This window comes from Oculina patagonica, chromosome 7 (genome assembly GCF_052425735.1).
Source record: "Oculina patagonica isolate OP01 chromosome 7, crgOcupat, whole genome shotgun sequence".
Taxonomy (NCBI): Eukaryota; Metazoa; Cnidaria; class Anthozoa; order Scleractinia; family Oculinidae; genus Oculina; species Oculina patagonica.
The window spans coordinates 20603944-20622727 of NC_135764.1; the positions used below are offsets into that span (position 1 = coordinate 20603944).

Sequence of the window (18784 nt, forward strand, 5' to 3'; positions counted from 1 at the left end):
GACTTCAGAACACATATACACGTTTCTACGCATACAGGAATAAAAAAAGAGAAAATTTCCACCGAAAAAGAAAAACGATGTTTTTGAAAAACGCGCCCCAGAATGAATTTTTTCTTAAACGGATAACAAACCTCGTGTGCATGGTGTAGACGGACAGCAAAAATAGACGTTTACGAGAAAATTAAAATAGGTTTTAATTAGAACAGCAAGACCTGCGTTGAATTGCATTGGGTGACCAAACGGTGAAAAACTTGCGTTGACTTGTGTGCAAATTTGATCTCGACCAAAGTCATCGCAAGTCGACGCAAATGAACGCAAGTCCTGGCCAAACGGGGACGTCTCCGTTTGGCCAGGACTTGACGTCAGTCGTCTTTAAAATCCTCTTCATTTGTTCACATCCTTTATGAAGAGAGCCTATTTGAAAATAGTCATCGCAGCTCGTGTCGCCACACGCGAGCGGGTTGTTTGAATAAATTAAAAAGCCTGTCCATCATGCAAGCTGGGATCGAAGGCCAGCAAAAACTATTTCTACGATACAGAAACGGTGGACGGGATCTCCTATGATTAATGTTGTAGTCGAAGATGACATTGTAAATGACCAAGGGAGGATGTCGGAAAAGGGCCGAAATTAGTCAAGTCCGTAGCCTACCACACGGACGCTCTTTCGTGAAGTGACGTCATCGCCACGGGGGCTTGGCAAGCTAACCCAATTCTGGCTCACAGTGTTTGAAGTTTGCCCAACCTTTTTCCTGGATCTTTGATGCATAGTGGGGACTATAAGATGAAAAAAGCTTTTGGAAGTGGGCGGGGTTTCCTCATAAAAAAGTCTTCAGTAGGCGTATTTTTGCGGAAAGACACACGTGGTAGTATACTACAGCGCAAGTCGTTTATTTAGTGCGAATCTTTTTATGCTGAAAAGGTATCGCTCCAGTTTGAAGAGAAAGCCTTCGGTAGTAGAAAAGCGAGTTGAACTGTTTGATACCTCGGTAAGGCCAAGTGCCAGCCTAGAACAGTCAGCCTTTTCTTCGCAAACACGGAAGAAACCAAAAGGGCCGAGAATTGACTACCTCTCATGGTTTCCTCGTTACGCCCAAAACAAGCCGATCTTCCTGTTATGTAAGGCGAGGATATTCTGTTGCTACAACCGTTTCAGTACTAAGCGCTAGCAAAATCTAAATTTTGTAAGCGTTATAGTAATAGTCTGGCTTTTTACTCATTTGCGTCTCTTTATCGTTCGTCCTATTTTTACAAATGAAATAGTTTATTTTGTCTCTACAGTACAGCTCCCCTTTTTTGCGCGTTATATAACATAGATCGCGCTTGACCCATAAATTCGAATTTGATTCATAAGAGTATCCATTTCAAAAGAACGTAAAAATTTACTAATTTGTTATCGAGTTCGTTTTGGGAATTTTTCTTTTTGCCCCACCCCTCCCCGTGTCCGGTTTAATTTCCTTGCAGTTTCGCTTTGTATCATGGGAAGTCTCAATCAGGTGGGAATATTTATTGTCCGATCCAAACCAAAGTTTTGCTACGGTCTAGAAATTAGGGATTTTTTGCCATTTCCAGTATGATTTAGACAGAAGCAAAGTATTTTTAGCTAGCACAAACTATTATTCAAGATGTCTAGTCATGCAAAGACGAAAAAGAAGAAGAAGTTTAAGATTATGAGCCAGAAAGTGAAAGTCTTTCGTTCCAAAAACCCGCTTCTTAGTGTGTTGATGTGGGGAGTCAGTCATTCGGTAAGCATGATTTTGGCGTTTTTTGGTGACGAAGCATTTCGATTGGAGTCTAAAGCTAGTGGTATGATGCTTTTTTGTAGATCAACGAGCTCTCACATGTGAATAACCCTGCTATGTTAATGCCTGATGACTTCAAAGCATTCACGAAACTTCGCGTGGACAACCATCTCTTCAACAAGTAAGCTAAGTGTTTTGAAAGCTTTACTGTGTGTTTATTTTTGGATCCTGTTATATTTTAGCACCATTATTTGTAGTGCAAGCGCTGTATGTCTGCTTTGGCATTGTGTGGGCTTAATTTTTGAGTTTCCGTTTCGTTTTTACGACTTTCTTCGGGGGTAAACTTTGGTTTGAAAATCGGATTAAGGCGATCTTCTGAAGCGAGACGTGCAAAAAGTGTCAAATTTTGAGCTCAATTTCGTTGCTCGCACCTTCGCCTTTCTTTTTCCTTCGATGTAAAATAACAATTTTGAGTACATCCTTGGTAAAATGACTTAAACGAGACAATCTTTCAGGATGTATAACACTGCTTTTGAAGTTAAACTGTCGCTCAAAAAGGTTCTACGTTTAATTCGGCCTGGTTCCCGTCACCTGCAAGGCTAAAGATGAATTTCATTAGCCTTGACAATCGTGCAAGCTTTAATCGCATTTTAAAGCCTATCGGCGCTCGAATGTTTATCTAGAAGGCGTATGAAAGTCGCTGAAGCTGGTCCGCATTTGAAGATAAGATTTTACTTTCAACTTGCAAATTATAAGGCTGTCGATTTGGTTCTACTTATTGTAATTTTACTCTATATATCAAATTGCTGAATAATTTAGTTTGCGGTGCAGATTTTACCCCTGCTTGGAAAAATCCCTTAATTTTTAAAAACAAAAATTTTAATGCATTCAAAGAGGGTTGTTGTCAGATTTATTTTTGGGAATTACTGCCTAAAAATTATCCCCTGTTGACATAATTATGCATTTTTCCAGCTTGAGTTATTCTAATCAAATGCAAACTGTAGATTGAAGTTGTGGTCCAAAGATGTGTGCAATATTCATTATTTTCCATTCATTGATTTGATTGATGTTCTCAGCAATAAATTTTCTTTCTTAAGGACCTCACACTGTTATAAGATAATGAGAATCATAATTGGGACAATTTTCTGGTTGAGTAGCAAGAAGAATGAAATAATGCCCATTTCAGTTCTGCTGCTATACAAAATTTGTGTTAGTTTCATTTTTGCATGCACCTAATCTAAAGCTAACAAAAGGTTGAATTTTTAAGGCTACAATTAAAGTTGAGGTTAGTTGATTCTCTTTTAAGAATCCACAACTGCAGAAGATTTGGTAGCAGTGAAGTAATTTTGGAATAGTGCTTTTGAGAAATAAGTTGAGAGAGTAAATAAATTCTGAAGCCAGATTTGCAATGTCTGTGAAACCTAGCAGACCCACCAAAACTCAAGATCCCAAATATTCTACTTGTGTTTACTGAGGGGGCGTTCAAGAAATACAACTTCAATTTCTCATAGAAATTGTTAGTTCAAGTTGACCAATCTTGCTAAGGTCAACAGATTTTTATCTTGGGACAAATATTCTGATGCTATCATAGGCTTAGTACCCTGTAGGGAGTTCAACAATGGTGCTTTGAATAGATGCAACTTTTCTGCAATACTGAGAAGCCATCAATGCACTGGGCTGGCCGATGATGTACTGTTTTAGCATGTTTTAGTTTTTTTTTTTACCACATTTTTGGAGGAAAACAATTGAATTTTTTCTTGATTTTCTAATTTTGTTCTTTTGGAAAGTTTCTCTTAGTTGTGACGTCCCTTGTGTGGTAAACAAAACCTGTTTGAACCCATTTTTAATCTGAATAATACAGTGATTTATGTTTGGAACTTGATACATGTACTCAGAAATGAGCTATATTTTCTTTCATAATACTTGTACTTATTTATAGTCAGTTATTATGTACACAGGCAATCTTTAGAGCCAAGAAAACATGAACAAATTAAATACATGTTAGTTCAATTGATGTTACAATCCATTGTGTTACCTAAATTGCTTCTCCCACAACAGGCGTGAAAAGCCGGACGTAATGAACAGTTTGTAATTAACAGTTTGTTGTTACAAGGGAATTCTTGGTGTAGCAAACTTGGGCATAATGAAAAAAAAATTGTGGTTCTGATCATATCTCGAGATATGAAATCAACGTTTTTGCACGAATAATGAACCCAGACATAATAAATTCTTACATGAAAAACATAGTTTCTAGTCTAAACATACTCAATACATTGTAGTTATTGCTTGGACGTAAATTGTAAGATAAGATCTAAATTCAATCCAAAACTTTGCTGCAGACATCTGACCAGGCATAGCACTGAAGGACAGCTTACATGTACATGTGTACACTGAAACATTTGCTTTATATAGAGATTTTATGATCTGATAAAACCAAGTTTTAAAAATACAAAAAAACCTAAGATAATTATAACAAACTTTTTATGACACCGGATAGATAAAAATAACTTGTGACTTAACTTTTGGAATTGGAAAAAAAGTTTGCTGAAATTTAGGTTTTGTCTTAACTGTTTCTAATCACTAATTTTATGTCTCCTCCCAAACAGGACATGAGTGTACAAATTGCTCTTGTGCCTATTTCTTCTTTCTAAACAGAGCTCTTGTAAAGGGTTGTAGCAATCAAAACATACATGTATGTACATGTATATGGTTTCTGTCATCCGCTAAAACCCACGCTGTGATGTAGGTTTTGTTATGAAGATCCATGTAAGGTTTCATTATTGGATGAATGTTTTCAATTTTAGTCTGCCAAAACCTCTTCAAAGAAAACTTGGAGATATTGTTGCTTTAACGTTGGGATCTAATGACCATCCCCTACAAGTGGATAAATTATAGACTAACAGAGGAACTGCACTGAAAATAAATATTAAGTCAGTCAGTATACAACATTGCCAAAAGTCAGTTTAATCATCATCTTCAGAAATCTCTTTCTGCGATCTAGAGTAGAGTATGATTTTACCAAGGTGGTGTCAGTGATAGAAGGTCAATGACAAGTCCAATATGAGACTTGCAGTCTCCACTTATTTCAGTCTGTTGTTACTGGAGACTGACATGTTTACTTGAAACAACAGTGCCGCCGCCAGGCTGGCAACTGTGTAAACCAACTAATTTATATATGTTAAAACCACAGTGATATACTTGATCATGGTTAGATAAAGATGATTCCAATTCCATGTTTTGAGATAGCAAGGATTTTTATTACAAAATCACTGTCTACAATGAAAATGCCATTCAAATTTGTAATTGAAAGTAGTGAACTGAGAATTATATATTATAACTGTCCACAAGACTTCAAACATTTTCTAGACCTGTCCAATTTTTTCCCCCGATGCATTTTAAGCTAGTTGCTGGTCTACAATAAAGCCTGGATTTTGCAATCATGTTTAATAATTATTTCATTTTGAATCCCAGCTGAGCAATATTCTTGATAGTTACCCAGACAAATGCAAAAAAGAATATTATTTATTGATTAGTAAAATTGTGCTTCGTGTCAAATGGAACAGCAGGGGTCAACTTGCCATGATGTCTGCTTCCATTGCATGGAAAATTAAGTTCCGGCAATTATTTCATTAGTGTTGTAAGATGCCAAAACACAATCATGTTGTTTTGTTCATCAGCTCATTTGTCAACACAACAGGGTTCTTCAATCTTCGGGTATCTTATTTGTAATTTATGCTTGATTGGTGCTTCCAAAGCTAATTTTGGTCTCTAACAATAATAACATTTTGTGTATGTATCAAGCCCGGGTATCAAGGTTAACCTCTAGGGTTACTTTCCTTTTGTGATAACTAAATTTCGTGATTTTATGGAAAGTTTTTAAAAAAATTAGTTAGAAAACACCATTGGAAAAACTAAGATTAGTCCAAAAATGAAAGAAATCAATACTTAATTCTCTCAAAAAGCAGTGCTTTCATTAAGCACCCTTGACAAAAAAGTGTCAGAGCCACTTTCCTCAGAGAAGTCGCTACTTTTTCCCCCTAAATTGAAATAAAAAAGAAAGATTCTTCACACCGTTGGTTACTTTACTCAAACCAGCTGCCTGGGAAACTCAGATTGCTAGATTTGGCTATTGTGGAAAATTGTAAACAAGACCTGTATAATTATGATGACTCAACATGGCAAAAGGAGCAACTTGACTATCTTCATGAAATGTTCAAGAAATTGTTTGCGCTCAAACTTAAGACAAGCTGCCTTATTACAACTTGATCAAGTGCCAGACATGTTAATTATATAGGTCGGCTACATGGTTTGTAGTGATACCATGAACTTGTACTGACCAATCTTGTAGAATGCAGTTTTATTTGAATATTTTATTAATTGTTGTAACTCTTGTACCTGTATTTCAAGTAAAACTGTTTGCAATTTGTGAGGTTGTTTTCAACATTGGTAAATCTTTCCCTTACAGAGAAAATTTCCCAAGCCACTTCAAGTTCAAAGAATATTGCCCTTTAGTCTTTAGAAAACTTAGAGATCGCTTTGGTATTGATGACAACCAGTATGCAGTAAGTAACTTAGCTGTGAAAGTGAATATATGAAGTGTCTAAGTTGAATAGTGGGTGAAAGATGAAACACATTCATGAAAGATCATTGCAGTTGTGTACAAAACTTAAGCAAAGAAATCCTGAAAAAAAAACACCCTTGAATGGGATTCAAACCCATTACCTCAGGTGCAGTGCTCTACCAACTGAGCTATTGTACATGTACCAACAAGGTTTTAGAATTTCATGACGATCTCATTATCTGTAAGCCAGATGATAGTTCAAGCTACTTTTCATTTGTGCAAATTATTGCGGTTTTCAGTGATATGCGAACTCTGAAATTCAACCCTCAACCACCAGTTTACGCTTTTTGCTGCCGTCAATCATTTAGCGGACCTCTCAGGAAACAAAGTTTCAACCGTGAAAAACGCAATTGTTAGTTGAAGTTTGAATTTTAGAGTTTGTAATCACTGAAAACCACAATAAGTATTTTCCTACATTTATTGTAGATGTAAATGTAATTCATGATACTGTATTTTGTTTTTTGTGTGTTTTTTTTTTGGAGAGGGGTTAGGCAGGGGGTTCAAGAGTTCTCTGCACTTCCCGTACACTTCCCATACTACAGTACCACCCGAAACTACTTACCCATTAGCCGTGTGTTATTGGGGCGTGAGTGTGTGATCTTCCCGTTGTTCTTATTGATCTATAAAAAAAGGATAAAAATCTTTCTCCCCCTCCTGGTTCTCCCCAAAACCCCCCCCCCCCCTCGGGCGGGTTTTAACGTCTATCTAAGGCTTTAATTAGGTTACAAGTTAAGTGATCATTAGTTTGACTGATAAAAAATTGCTTTTTTGTCTGCTTCACATCTCTAAGAAGTCCTGCATCCTACCTACATTGTATTCCTCTCCCTCTTTACCCATAGCCCCTCCCCCCACCTCTGGGATCCTTCCCCCACCCCCTGTGTCTTAGTGCATTTTTCATCCTTTTAGTGACTTAAAGCTGTGTAATTAATAAGTAATAATTCTAAAACCTGAGTAAGCTTTGTGTGCTTTGCAGGCATCTTTTCAGTCATCACCTTTGGTCATTTCTTCACCTGGTCGCAGTGGTGCTAAGTTTTTTATCTCCAAAAACAAGAAGTTCTACGTCAAAACAATAGAGAGTGAAGATATTGAAAAACTACACAACATTCTTCCTCAGTACCACCATGTGAGTTTCTCAGCATTGTAATTACAAATGCTTCAGTCTATACTTCATGTACAGTGTAGCATTAAATGAAAGAATTACGAGATAATCAGTCCTTCTTGACTTGGTTTCTCTCAGCAGTCATGTGCAGGGGTTTCAAAATGTTTTCAAGTAGGTGGCAACTGAAAAAAGTAGGCGGCTGTGACAATGCCAAGCTTGTTGTTGCGAGCTGATTGCTGTGACCAGAGTAACCAGTGACATATAATTAAGAAGCAGGTGGAACTCCAGCAGTTGGGGAGTGTTTTGAAAACCCTTCATGTGTCATTATGCAAAATAGCTGCATTAATTTTGTTTTGACCTTATCCTTCCATGGTTCCCTCTTGATTGTGCACATTTGTATCTTTGCAATGTTACAGAGACTATAGACCTGTTTGTTGTGGTGGGGCCGTTGATGCTGGCTTGAGAGGTGTTTTTGCAAATCTTCATCTATAAAATAAATTTGCTCTCAAAACTGTACGTATTTTCTAAATACATCAGACAATGCTTAAATTTTACATATTTCCTGGGTCAACATGCCCCCAAATCTCCCTAAGAGGGCAATGTCGTAGTTGTTAACTTATCAGTACTTATAATAAATTAGTTGTCCAGAAACAGACAAAAAACTGCAACAACTTGTCCACCTATTGAGTATAATTATAATTTCCACTGTATTTTTTCAGTATATTGTTGAAAAACATGCAAAGACACTGTTGCCGCAGTACTTGGGTGTGTATCGGATTACTGTGGACAACAAGGAAACATACCTTCTAGTCATGAAGAGTGTATTTAGCACTAAGGTCAAGATACACAAGAAGTACGACTTAAAGGGATCAACAGTAGACAGACAAGCAAGCTCCAAGGAAAAGGTAGGCTGGAGTGAATCTTTTGCAAAACAATATCAACTACAACAACCACTGGTAACCAGTTAGTTCAGTTGGTAGAGTGCCAGACTACCATGCAGGACACACAGCGGACAAACGCAGCGCGCGTGCGCAGTTCATGGGGTGTAATTGCCGCCAAAATTTTCCATACAAAGTCTTAAATTTTCCTTAAACTTTTGCTTTAAAGACTCCAAAAGTTAACGCCGTCCCTGGAAAGTTAAGGTTTATACGCCTGCTTATGGATTGGAAATTTGGGGATAATTCATCTCCATTGAGTGTCCCAGCTTGAACTGTTCTTTCACCGTACTATTTCTTTAGACAATTTCTTGCAAAAGTTTGCTCACTTTCGAGTCAAAAGTTCGAGGCGGCAAAGACCGGATGTGACGTCAATTTTATGCGTGAGAGTTGACCGCTGTGAACATGCAGGAGGTCTCAGGTTTGAGAAATAACTAAAAAAAATACCTGAGGAGAATGTGCTACCTTTGCAATAACATTTGCAAATTGTTAGGTATTCTAGTCTTCTTGGATAAGGATGATAAACCGTGGGCCCAGTCTCCTGCATTTTCAGTGTTATGGTCAGCAGGGGACGTTAAAGAACCCACTCACATATCCTAATGAGTAGGGTACAGAGCTCCCTGTGTTGTGGTCTGGTCTTTGCCTACTGTGCTGTGTACTGTGAAATGTTCAGAGATACTAGCTGTATCAGAATCGACGGGAAAACAAAGTGATTATGATGATGATGATGATGATGATGGGGTATTTCTGTGAGGCATGGTGGCCTGAAAGTTAGTGCACTAGACAAGTTTCAGATCAAGCTGTCTTGGTTTGAGCCCTGGCTGGGACACTGCATTAGGGTTCTTGGGCAAGACAATTACCGTATTTTCTCGGTTATAAGGCGCACTCGGTTATAAGACGCACCCCAAACTTGGCAACTTTGTCATGCCAAGTTTCCAAACTGAAAATTTTGTGAAAACACTCGGTTATAAGACGCACCATGAGTTTGGAAGGTTAAAAAGATGCAGTCATCAATTTAAGGACAGTTCTCCATACAGATTGAATTTTGAATGTTGCTCATACTCCTTGGCACATTTTGACTAAAGAGGTAAGATTTCTTGCTGATATAAGACGTAATTCGCTCGAGGTAAACATCTTTCCATCGTTCATCCATGCTTTGGCTGCTTAGTAACCTGGCAGATGTGTTGTTACCAGTGACCACTGAGTTTGTAGCTTGGTTACCAAGTTCTCAAGCATGCTTCGTATCGCTTCGCACTTTGTTTATCGAGTGTTTTTCAAAGATTCTCAGGCTTTTTTGGTGTTTCCTTGTCTTCTAAAGTCATTTATCAACTTTCCACGATGAAAAAGGTTTGTTTAATATAAGTATGCTTGATTTTCTTTCTCTGTTTCAACATAATGCTGACAAAAGCAGTTGATACCAAACCAACTCGTCAATACCGGATAATAAACTTCACGTTGAAACTTGCTGTTTCTTCTTCTAGTGTTGTAAAATATTATAAAAGTCAATGACCAACACTAAGAGTTTTCTTTTTCTTACTTTAACTGCAAGTTCCGGTAAAATGGCGGCCATAAGATTTTGTTGGGCGAAAATACTCGGCTATAAGACGCACCCCAATTTTGGCAAATACTTCCTAAGAAAAAACAGATTTTCCTTGAAAAAACCGTGCGCCTTATAACCGAGAAAATACGGTACACTCACAGTACTGGCAAATTGAATGCGGAGAGTAAGCCTGCAATGGACCAGCATCCCATCCAGGGGGGAGTAGAAATGCTTCTAATCACTTTATGCTATGGAAACCGAGATAAGCTCTGACTTGATAGGCCACTCAGGTCATTAGTCATATGTAGACTTTACCTTGCGGGTAATATTTTTATATGTTAAAACACAAGCATAGGCCTCTCTCAGTGCTACAGTAGATGTTTTGAATCATCTAATTGGTGCTTAACCTTGACTTCTTAGAGGACAAAGTAACTAGGATTAGTGTGTCTCCTCTTGGTTGGAATAATAGCTACTCACAGGATTCCTACATTTTGTCTGGTTTTTTAAAGGCAGTAATATATTGTATACTGTCCTGTGAGAGGCAAATGATGTACTCATCCATGCTGGTGACAACTGTATTTTTTATTTTCTTTAAAACTTGTTCTGAACTTTTTCAGTCAAAGGAAACTCCAACATTCAAGGACAATGATTTCACAAAGGACAATGCCAAGCTACGTATTGGTGATGAAGTCAAGAAAGACTTGCTACAAAGAGTTAAGGATGATGTGGAGGTGAGTTGACTACTGGTTCAAACTGTTTATATGACACAGCACTTACCTATAGTTACACTGTACATGCATGTGTAAGGCAAGTTTGCAGAAAACTAAACTCGATGATTTAATAAAATAGCTGAATACCTATGCTGTATGTTTTGTGATTGATGTGTAGAGCACTAGTATACATTTCATAGCTTGACCACAGGATGATGTAACTATATGTACATGTTTAATGCATTTAACAAATCGACCACATTTTTCCATGGTCTACCGTCTTTATACCATGCCATAGAAATACGCGCATATAGACCATATAATTGACATCATAAAATGTTCGAATCTCAAGTAGGGAGAGTGGTATGACTGCAAAGTTTTGGACATTTTATGGCATCATTTGTATGGTCTATAAGAGTGCAGACCATGGAAAAATGCAGTCAATTTGTTTTATACAGTTACATCGAAAATTTACGGGAAATTTGTTAGAAAATCTTATTGTTCCACTTGAGGAAACACGGGGTAATAACTACTCAGAATTTATAATTACTTGACTCTAGTCTCCCAATGTACATTCATAGTGTTCTTGAAATAACATTACAATGTCAGTAGTCACCTAGGCCCAGTTGTTCAAAAAGTTGATCGAGCGGATAAATCACCATCCAGCGGATAAGTGAACATTGACAAAACTTAATACGCTATCCACTGGAGAGTGATTTATCTGGTGAATAGCGTTATGCGTCCTTTGAACAACTGGGCCGTGGTGTTAAAAAAGTTAGGCAAAGCAAGAAGAAACAACAAGAATCATCAAAAATACATTGTTTTTTAAACTAACCCAAAAAGGTTTAACTCAAAGTTTTGTTTTATTGTTGTTTGATGTAGTTTTTAACAAGTCTAAACATAATGGACTACAGCCTACTGGTAGGCATTCATGATGCTGATATGGCTGACGCCGGGAATGATGTTGACGACTTCCTAGAGGGCATAGACAGTAATGAAGACAGTGAACCTGAGTCCCCTCGTGAGGCTGACTCGCCCCAAGAATCTGACTCCCCTGGAGAGGCAGAGATGCCGTTTTCTGATACTCCTCCCACTACTCCTCCTGCTAATTTTAATGGCGAGCGAGAGAGAAATATCAGTTTTGGCAGCAATGAGCTTGATGAGAGGGAGGAAGAAGATGACACCGAAGGCTTTCAAAGTGTAGATGGTATGTTCGTCTCAGTGTCCTGGTACACGTAGCTTTACAGCTAGGGTATAACAAAGGTGGTGAGGACTAATAACAAATGTTACCATAAATGATGATAACAATGCAATGTAAAAATCCACAGCCTACTGTACTGTACACGTTAAATTCTGCAAATAAGCCCTGGGCTTATATTTGCTCAATGTCCTTTTCAAGTGAATTATTTTCTGGGGGGGGGGGTGGGGTGGGTTACATACAGAGGGGCTTCTTCTCAGATGAACTGATTGTGTTTCAGAAGTCTTTGGAATAGGATACTGTGACTGCATTTTTTTGGTGCTTACAAGGGTACGACATCAATAGTGAAAATCACTGAGCATAATACTATGATATCCAAAACAACTCCCGCAGTCGCTCTGAGCATTCTCTAACAACGTAAAATACAAAACAAGCCCTACTACTATAGGAGCTTAGAAGTGTACTTAAGGTAAATCTTTCTTAGTCAAGTTATAACTAAATATTAGGGCCTGGGCTTATAAAATTATTCAGGTTTAATTATTCTCAGAAGTGTGGGGGAGCTTTTTGGAGGTGGGGGGGGGGGCGGGTGCTTATTTTTGGTGTTATCTGGATTAAGTGCTGGGGGCATTTACTAAGAGCTTGGCCTGGTAGATTTGGTGTTTATTCTGAATCCATCATTTATTACAAACTTCTAATTGGAAACAAAGGAAGTGAAACTATACCCCAATCCTATATTGTTATATCTTCTTTTCTAGAAAACAGGCGAGAGTTATATTACCTTGGAATCATAGATATGCTGACATTTTATGGAGCTGGAAAAAAGGCTGCTCATGCTGCCAAAACAGTCAAACATGGGGTAAGTGAGTGTTCTGTTGATTTACTTTTATAAAGGAGGGTCAGTTATAATAAACTAAAATGATTAATCTAATCTATCAACTTTATTGGTCTTAAATTTTACAAATAAAAAAAAGAGGCCAATGCGGGGAAACCGGGGGGGGGAACCCCAAAAAAAAAAAAAAAGGGGGAAAAAACAATCTGGTGTGATGATAGTGCTCCCACCACTTTTTTAACACCACAGTGTTTAAAAATGTCATGATAATAAAACACATTTTGACAGAGTGGTTAAAACCATGAATGATGTAGTGTTCGTTTTGGAGGCTTTTTCCACAATCTTAATATTACCGGTATAACATTTTTTAGTATTTTTACATGTTACATGTCACTGTGTAATTTGATTAATTTTGTGAATATTATAGGTTAAACATTTTCTCACTGACTCTTTTTTTTGTTATTTTGTTAGAATGTTGATAATTGTTTTGAGTGTCTTTAAAGCCTGTGACTTGATGTTAAAAGTAGTTAAGTTTTGACCCTGCTCCCAGTCTAAAGAAATGTTTATATCTGGTAAACATGAAAATAAACTGTTAATGTAATTGAAAGTTTATAAACACACTTTCTAATTTCTGTCAGTACCAGTCACTTTTGTTTATAAGGAAAAATGGTACCAAAAAAATACAAAATCTTATAACACTAACAAGTGAGCCTGATTGAATTTTGACTTTCTGATTATACAGTCAACTCTCACAAAACCGGACACCGTCGGGACCGGCTTCAATTGTCCATCTTAGAGAGGTGTCCATCTTATAGGGAGTTTAGTTACAGTAAAATGACTGAAAAACGGCAGGAACGGGACCAACACTTAGTGTCCGTCTTAAAGAGGTGTCCGTCTTATAGAGGTGTCCGTTAAGAGAGAGTTGACTGTACTCACAACCTTGATCTCTATTAATAACAGTTCTTTGACTCTTGAAGACTCGGCAATTTGAAAATCATTGTGTATTTTCTACATTTTTTCTGTCATAATTGTTGCTTTCATAGGCATCGAAATTGCTTAATTTACTTGCACATGTTTGATCTGAGCAAGAGCAAGGCTTAGTGTCAAAAAGAACTTAACCGTAGCTCAAGAAACCGGCATTTTGAGAACTCTCTTTGCACTTAGTTTTCTATTGGCCTGCACAATAATGGTGTTTTCTTTGCTGGGTTTGAGCCAGTGTCATGATTGAAGTGACATTCCCTGCCTTAGATTGTACAGTGGCGTGTGGGTGCAAGGCAAACGACAGGGAATGCCGCCGAGCAACCTGAGAATTCCTGGCTAACATCTCCTAGGGTAACTTGATCTTTTCGACATCTTACTAACTTAAATCTCTCTTGCACCTGGTCTGGTGCATACAACTTCTCTTTTAACATCTTAGTGCTCTTTCCGTGTTTTATCACTTGAATGTATAACCATATAATAAATAATTTTTTTCTTGCTTTTGCCTGGGAGCACATTTAAGTAGCTGAGTGGCCCAAAAGTATAAAACACAGAATGGTAAACCTTGCACTTAACTAATGTAATATGTTGACAATAATCACCCAGGGGGGGTCTTGTGGTCTTTTCTTTTTATAACTCTCCTAAAATAAACAATGATCTTACTGTCAGTTTCTAAAAAACAGACAATTTAACTTGCAATTATATTTAATTTGTTATTTCTGCACAATTTTTTGACCCAACTCAGAGGTACACAGACATGAACATAGCTTTGTGTGGGAGGGGCTAGGGGGTAGTCCCCTCAAAAATGGAAGCGGGTGTACCCTACACTTTGTTATCCATTACTAGAGCCAAAAATACTTTTTTGCAATTGAACTGCACTCCAAAGTAAATTTGGTAAACAGGTGCCCTAGGCTTAAATATGGTAGAGATACAACTATGCCATTCAAGACCATTTTCTCAATACTTTTGTTGTTTTTTTGGTAGAAGTAACATGCCCATGATCTTCTAATTTTTAAATTTATGTTTAATATACAAGACAATAATTTGGATATTTTTTTTAGATTAAAATCCTAAAACATCCTGCACTGTCCAGAAGCACATGACTGTTGTGGTTTAAATTTATCTTTGGTTTAAAGTTTTTCCAACAAGTTTGATTTTTCTTTTTCATTGTCTTTTATTCATGAACACAATCTGAAACAAAGGAAAATAAAAATCAGACTGGTTTAAACATTTAACCAAAAAATAAATTTAAACCACAACATGACTGTTGTGGTTTAAATTTATCTTTGGTTTAAAGTTTTTCCAACAAGTTTGATTTTTATTTTTCATTGTCTTTTATTCATGAACACAATCTGAAACAAAGGGAAATAAAAATCAGACTGGTTTAAACATTTAACCAAAAAATAAATTTAAACCACAACACTATATGTATATAGCATAGAAAGCTTCTAAGCTTACTGTTGGCTGCTTTGCGTAATAATAAGAGATGCCATTGAGTAAATTTATGCCGCACTTATGTTGTGTCCTCTTATATCCTAGGCGGGAGCTGAAATTTCCACGATAAAACCAGAGAATTACGCCAAGAGATTCCTGGAGTTAATGGAAAGAATATTTGAATAGATGTATTTACAGGAATTTTAGAGTATACAGTATGCACTTAATGTACAATTTACAACTACATTATCAAAGAACACATCAGTCTGGTGAAATCTCAAAGCCCCAAAACATGTACATTGAATGACACTGTCAATGAATTAATATTGTTATTTTTAATTTGTGACTGTATAGTCAGGAATATTTCCAATTCTTACAATTTACAATTGTTTATGTTTTGAACTTTCCATGACATCATTATTTAAATTTACTAGAGGCAGCTTCTTGTTGCCGGGAGGCCAAATTGTCATAATGATATTTGTCCCTTCCAAAATGATTGATTTTAGCAATACTGTGCCCTGCGTATAAGGAAGTAGGACAACTTTGAAATTGTTCAATAACTTTTAACTTAAAATTGTAGTTAGTTTTTGTTTTCTTGTGAAAATAAACATATGTGGATAAATTTCTTTAGTTGGGACACAAAATAAGTAATTTTGTTTCCCACCCAAGTTTCAATATTCTAAAGAATGCAGTTTATCTTCTTTGTTTAATTTATTTCCATGTGGATGTTATACCATTTTTGAAAAATAAAGTACTTATCTATGATAAAAAGAAAGCTCTAACTAAATCAACAGTGAAACATTAATTCACTTTGTTGCATGCTCCAAAATTCACCAAGTTGGTTGAGCTTACCACCAAATTTGGTCTTTTTAGTTAAATAATAATATAACTACTTTTCAGGGTATCGGGGGTAGGGATATCTTCAAATAATTTATTTGCACTTAAAAGATAATTTACAACAGTAAATAATGTTTTTTGGAGACCTGCCAGGGAAACGGATTTCAGTCTGTGTTCTGCCCCTGTTGGTCGGAAGTTTTCTGCCCATGTTGGAAATTATTGTCAGACCCTGTAGGAAACAATTAACCTGCAATGTTGTTGACTATTGTAAGTTTATTTTTAACTCTTCCCAATTTGTTTTTTTTTTTCTGTGTTGCTTGTCCCATTTTATCCTGGCAGGGTGCCTTTCTCTGACATGGGCTGACTGCAAATATGAACAGTTGTTGAACTTTTTAACAACAAGGTTATAATATATTATGATCAAGTTATAAGTTTTTAAATTAGGGAATACTTTGTAGTTGTTTGTAACCAGAAGACCTTGTGAGGTGTTGTTCTATTTTAGTCATAAATGTTAGCTTCCCTACTCTACCCCCCACATAAAGCATGCCAAACTATTAAAGCTTGCTGCTCACTTTAACATGATATCTAGCCTAGTCCCTAGGCTTTCTCGGCTCAAGAAAGTCTGAGCCGCCCCAGGCTTTGCGCAGTCACTGAACAAGAGAGAACGCCTAGGTACTAGGCTGAATGAGATCTATTGCATGTAATGAAAAGGGGCACTGTTGTGGTCTATGGTTGGAACCCTTCTTGAAGATCTCGGAAGACCTACATGAAAGAATGGTTAAATTTTGTAGAACAGTAGTCATGGATGGTAGTCCACTCATAATGAAGAGAATGACTAACAAGCTTAAATGATAAATGATTACAGTCAACTTTCCTTATATAGTGGACATGCTCGGGGCATCGTTTAGTGTTATAGAGAGATTCTATGATAGTGGGAGTCATTTCCAGTCAAACCTCTTTCGCCAGGGATCTGGATTTTGTCTGTAATAGCGAGTGTCCACAATAGTGGGGTGCCCGCAAGGCAAGAGTTGACTGTACTGTACAGAGAAGCTTGAAAATTTTTGGCTGTCTTTTCATGTGTGGCTTGGATTAAGTTTGAATATTATTTCATTTAGTCAGAATACTTTAAGATTCATTTCAGAAGTTGTGACAAAAATAATTTCCTGTGAGAACATTTCCTGTATATGAACCAGAGGCCTTTGCCTGAGGTAAAGGTTTTCTTGCACTCTTGTAAGTGAAAGGGTCGATGTGCATTGACAGCGCTCCTTATTATTCTAATACTATGCATGAAAAGTTTTTTAAGTGCACAATTTCCTTTTTTGTCAGCAAAATCTTTTACTTAAGATTTAGGTACAATGCATAAAAGGAAGGTTTCTGCAACTTCGCATTGAACATCTAATTTTAAATGATGGTAGATTAATATTTTCATTTGTCCACAAGTAATAGCATTGTAAAATTTGCCATTGTTAATAAATGTAAAAACATTTCTATGAATGTATTGTCAGTGAAAGTTGTCCAAAGCTTGTAAGTTCTTCTTAAGTATTAAAATTTATTAATATAAATATTAAAAATGTTCTTGGTTGTTTTGATTTGATGGAAAATGAGTTAGGGTTGACAAAACTTTCTAATCACCTTTGTCATATTTATTTGCTTTGATCGCTGTTAAGGTGATATACAGGTTGTGGTTTTTTTTTTTTTTTTTTTTTTAATTCATCAGCCGTTGCCAGTCAGGGGTTTTCCCGTGATGTGTGATGAGCTGATTTAGTTTTCCCTGAAACAGGAATTTAACAAATTATCTATTGGTCTGAGCAAAAGAGCAGCCACCTTTTTATGTGAAAACCCCTTTTATCAGGAAAAGGTGAAGTTTGTATAGGCCGAAAATGCCTTATCTTGCAGGAGCTTCTTCTGGGTTCAGGAGTGCAGAGTGCTAACTGTTGGGTCACCACGCCTCCCACCCTTCAATCAGACCACCTTTTAGAGTCCACAACAACTAATGAGGGTCCTGAAAGGAGTGGGGGGGGGGGGGTGGGGGTGGGGGGTATAAATCCCATTTTCCTGGCCCAAATCCCATTTCCCAGCATCTTGTTTCCAAATCCCAGTACCAGCTCTATTGTTTTTTGTTTGTTTGTGATTCCCAGTCCCATTTAGCCGGCCACGCAGGCTAAGTCCCAGTGAACCAGATCCCAGTTCTCATTTTACCCCTTCGGTCCTTGACCAGTTGAAAGACTGTACTTCTTTGGGGTGAAAATGAATTGAGCCAAACCCACAAAAATGAGATTTAGTACCTTTCAGAACTTTCAGGACTTTCTTTCAAACAATTCTGATGGCGACCCCTGTCACTCTTATATATGGCGGGAAATGTCCCTCTGGAAGTTAATTCCCATGAGAGATATATTCAAATTTGCATAATGAACACCAAGCAGCAGAAATCAATTTATTTATTATAACTTAAATTGTGAGAAATACAACAAAGAGACAAAGAGAGACACCAATAATTGGAAACAGTATGCAAGTGTTATGGCTGGCTAGATCATGGAGGGTTGTCCAATACCGTCAACATGATACTAGTCGAAAAATGTGTGGTTCCAAAAAATGTCCATACTCCTCCCACAGAAGGGATAGGAAATTTCGTGGGATTGGGGGGTAACAGAAACCGAAAACTTAAAAGAAATGTAATATTATGAAGCTAATGGCATTTCCAGAGAGAGAGAGAGAGAGTGTGTGTGTGTGTGTGTGTGTGTGGGGGGGGGGGGTTAGGAAAAATCCCCTGTGGGAAGTATGGATAATTTATGAAACTTAAAAACTTGTAGGAGCGGGCAAGTTTTAACGCTTATTTCGGCTCAAGGATTAATTGATCAAGTCGA

General features: G+C 37.2%; 1 protein-coding gene across 2 annotated transcripts; it reads left to right on the forward strand.

Annotated features, from left to right (window-relative positions):
* Nucleotides 1-1496: 1496 nt before the first annotated feature.
* Nucleotides 1497-17414, forward strand: LOC144661510 (phosphatidylinositol 5-phosphate 4-kinase type-2 alpha-like). 2 transcript variants are annotated; one of them, XM_078522293.1, is made up of 10 exons: nucleotides 1497-1742; nucleotides 1823-1920; nucleotides 6205-6301; nucleotides 7334-7483; nucleotides 8179-8364; nucleotides 10552-10665; nucleotides 11527-11851; nucleotides 12598-12698; nucleotides 13920-14003; nucleotides 15189-17414. In XM_078522293.1, exons 1-10 carry the CDS (start codon nucleotides 1623-1625, stop codon nucleotides 15267-15269), a joined length of 1356 nt encoding a protein of 451 aa, XP_078378419.1. In that variant the 5' UTR covers nucleotides 1497-1622; the 3' UTR covers nucleotides 15270-17414. The 2 variants fall into 2 exon arrangements, with proteins under 2 accessions (XP_078378419.1, XP_078378420.1); XM_078522294.1 differs by lacking the exon at nucleotides 13920-14003.
* The last annotated feature ends 1370 nt before the right edge of the window (nucleotides 17415-18784 follow it).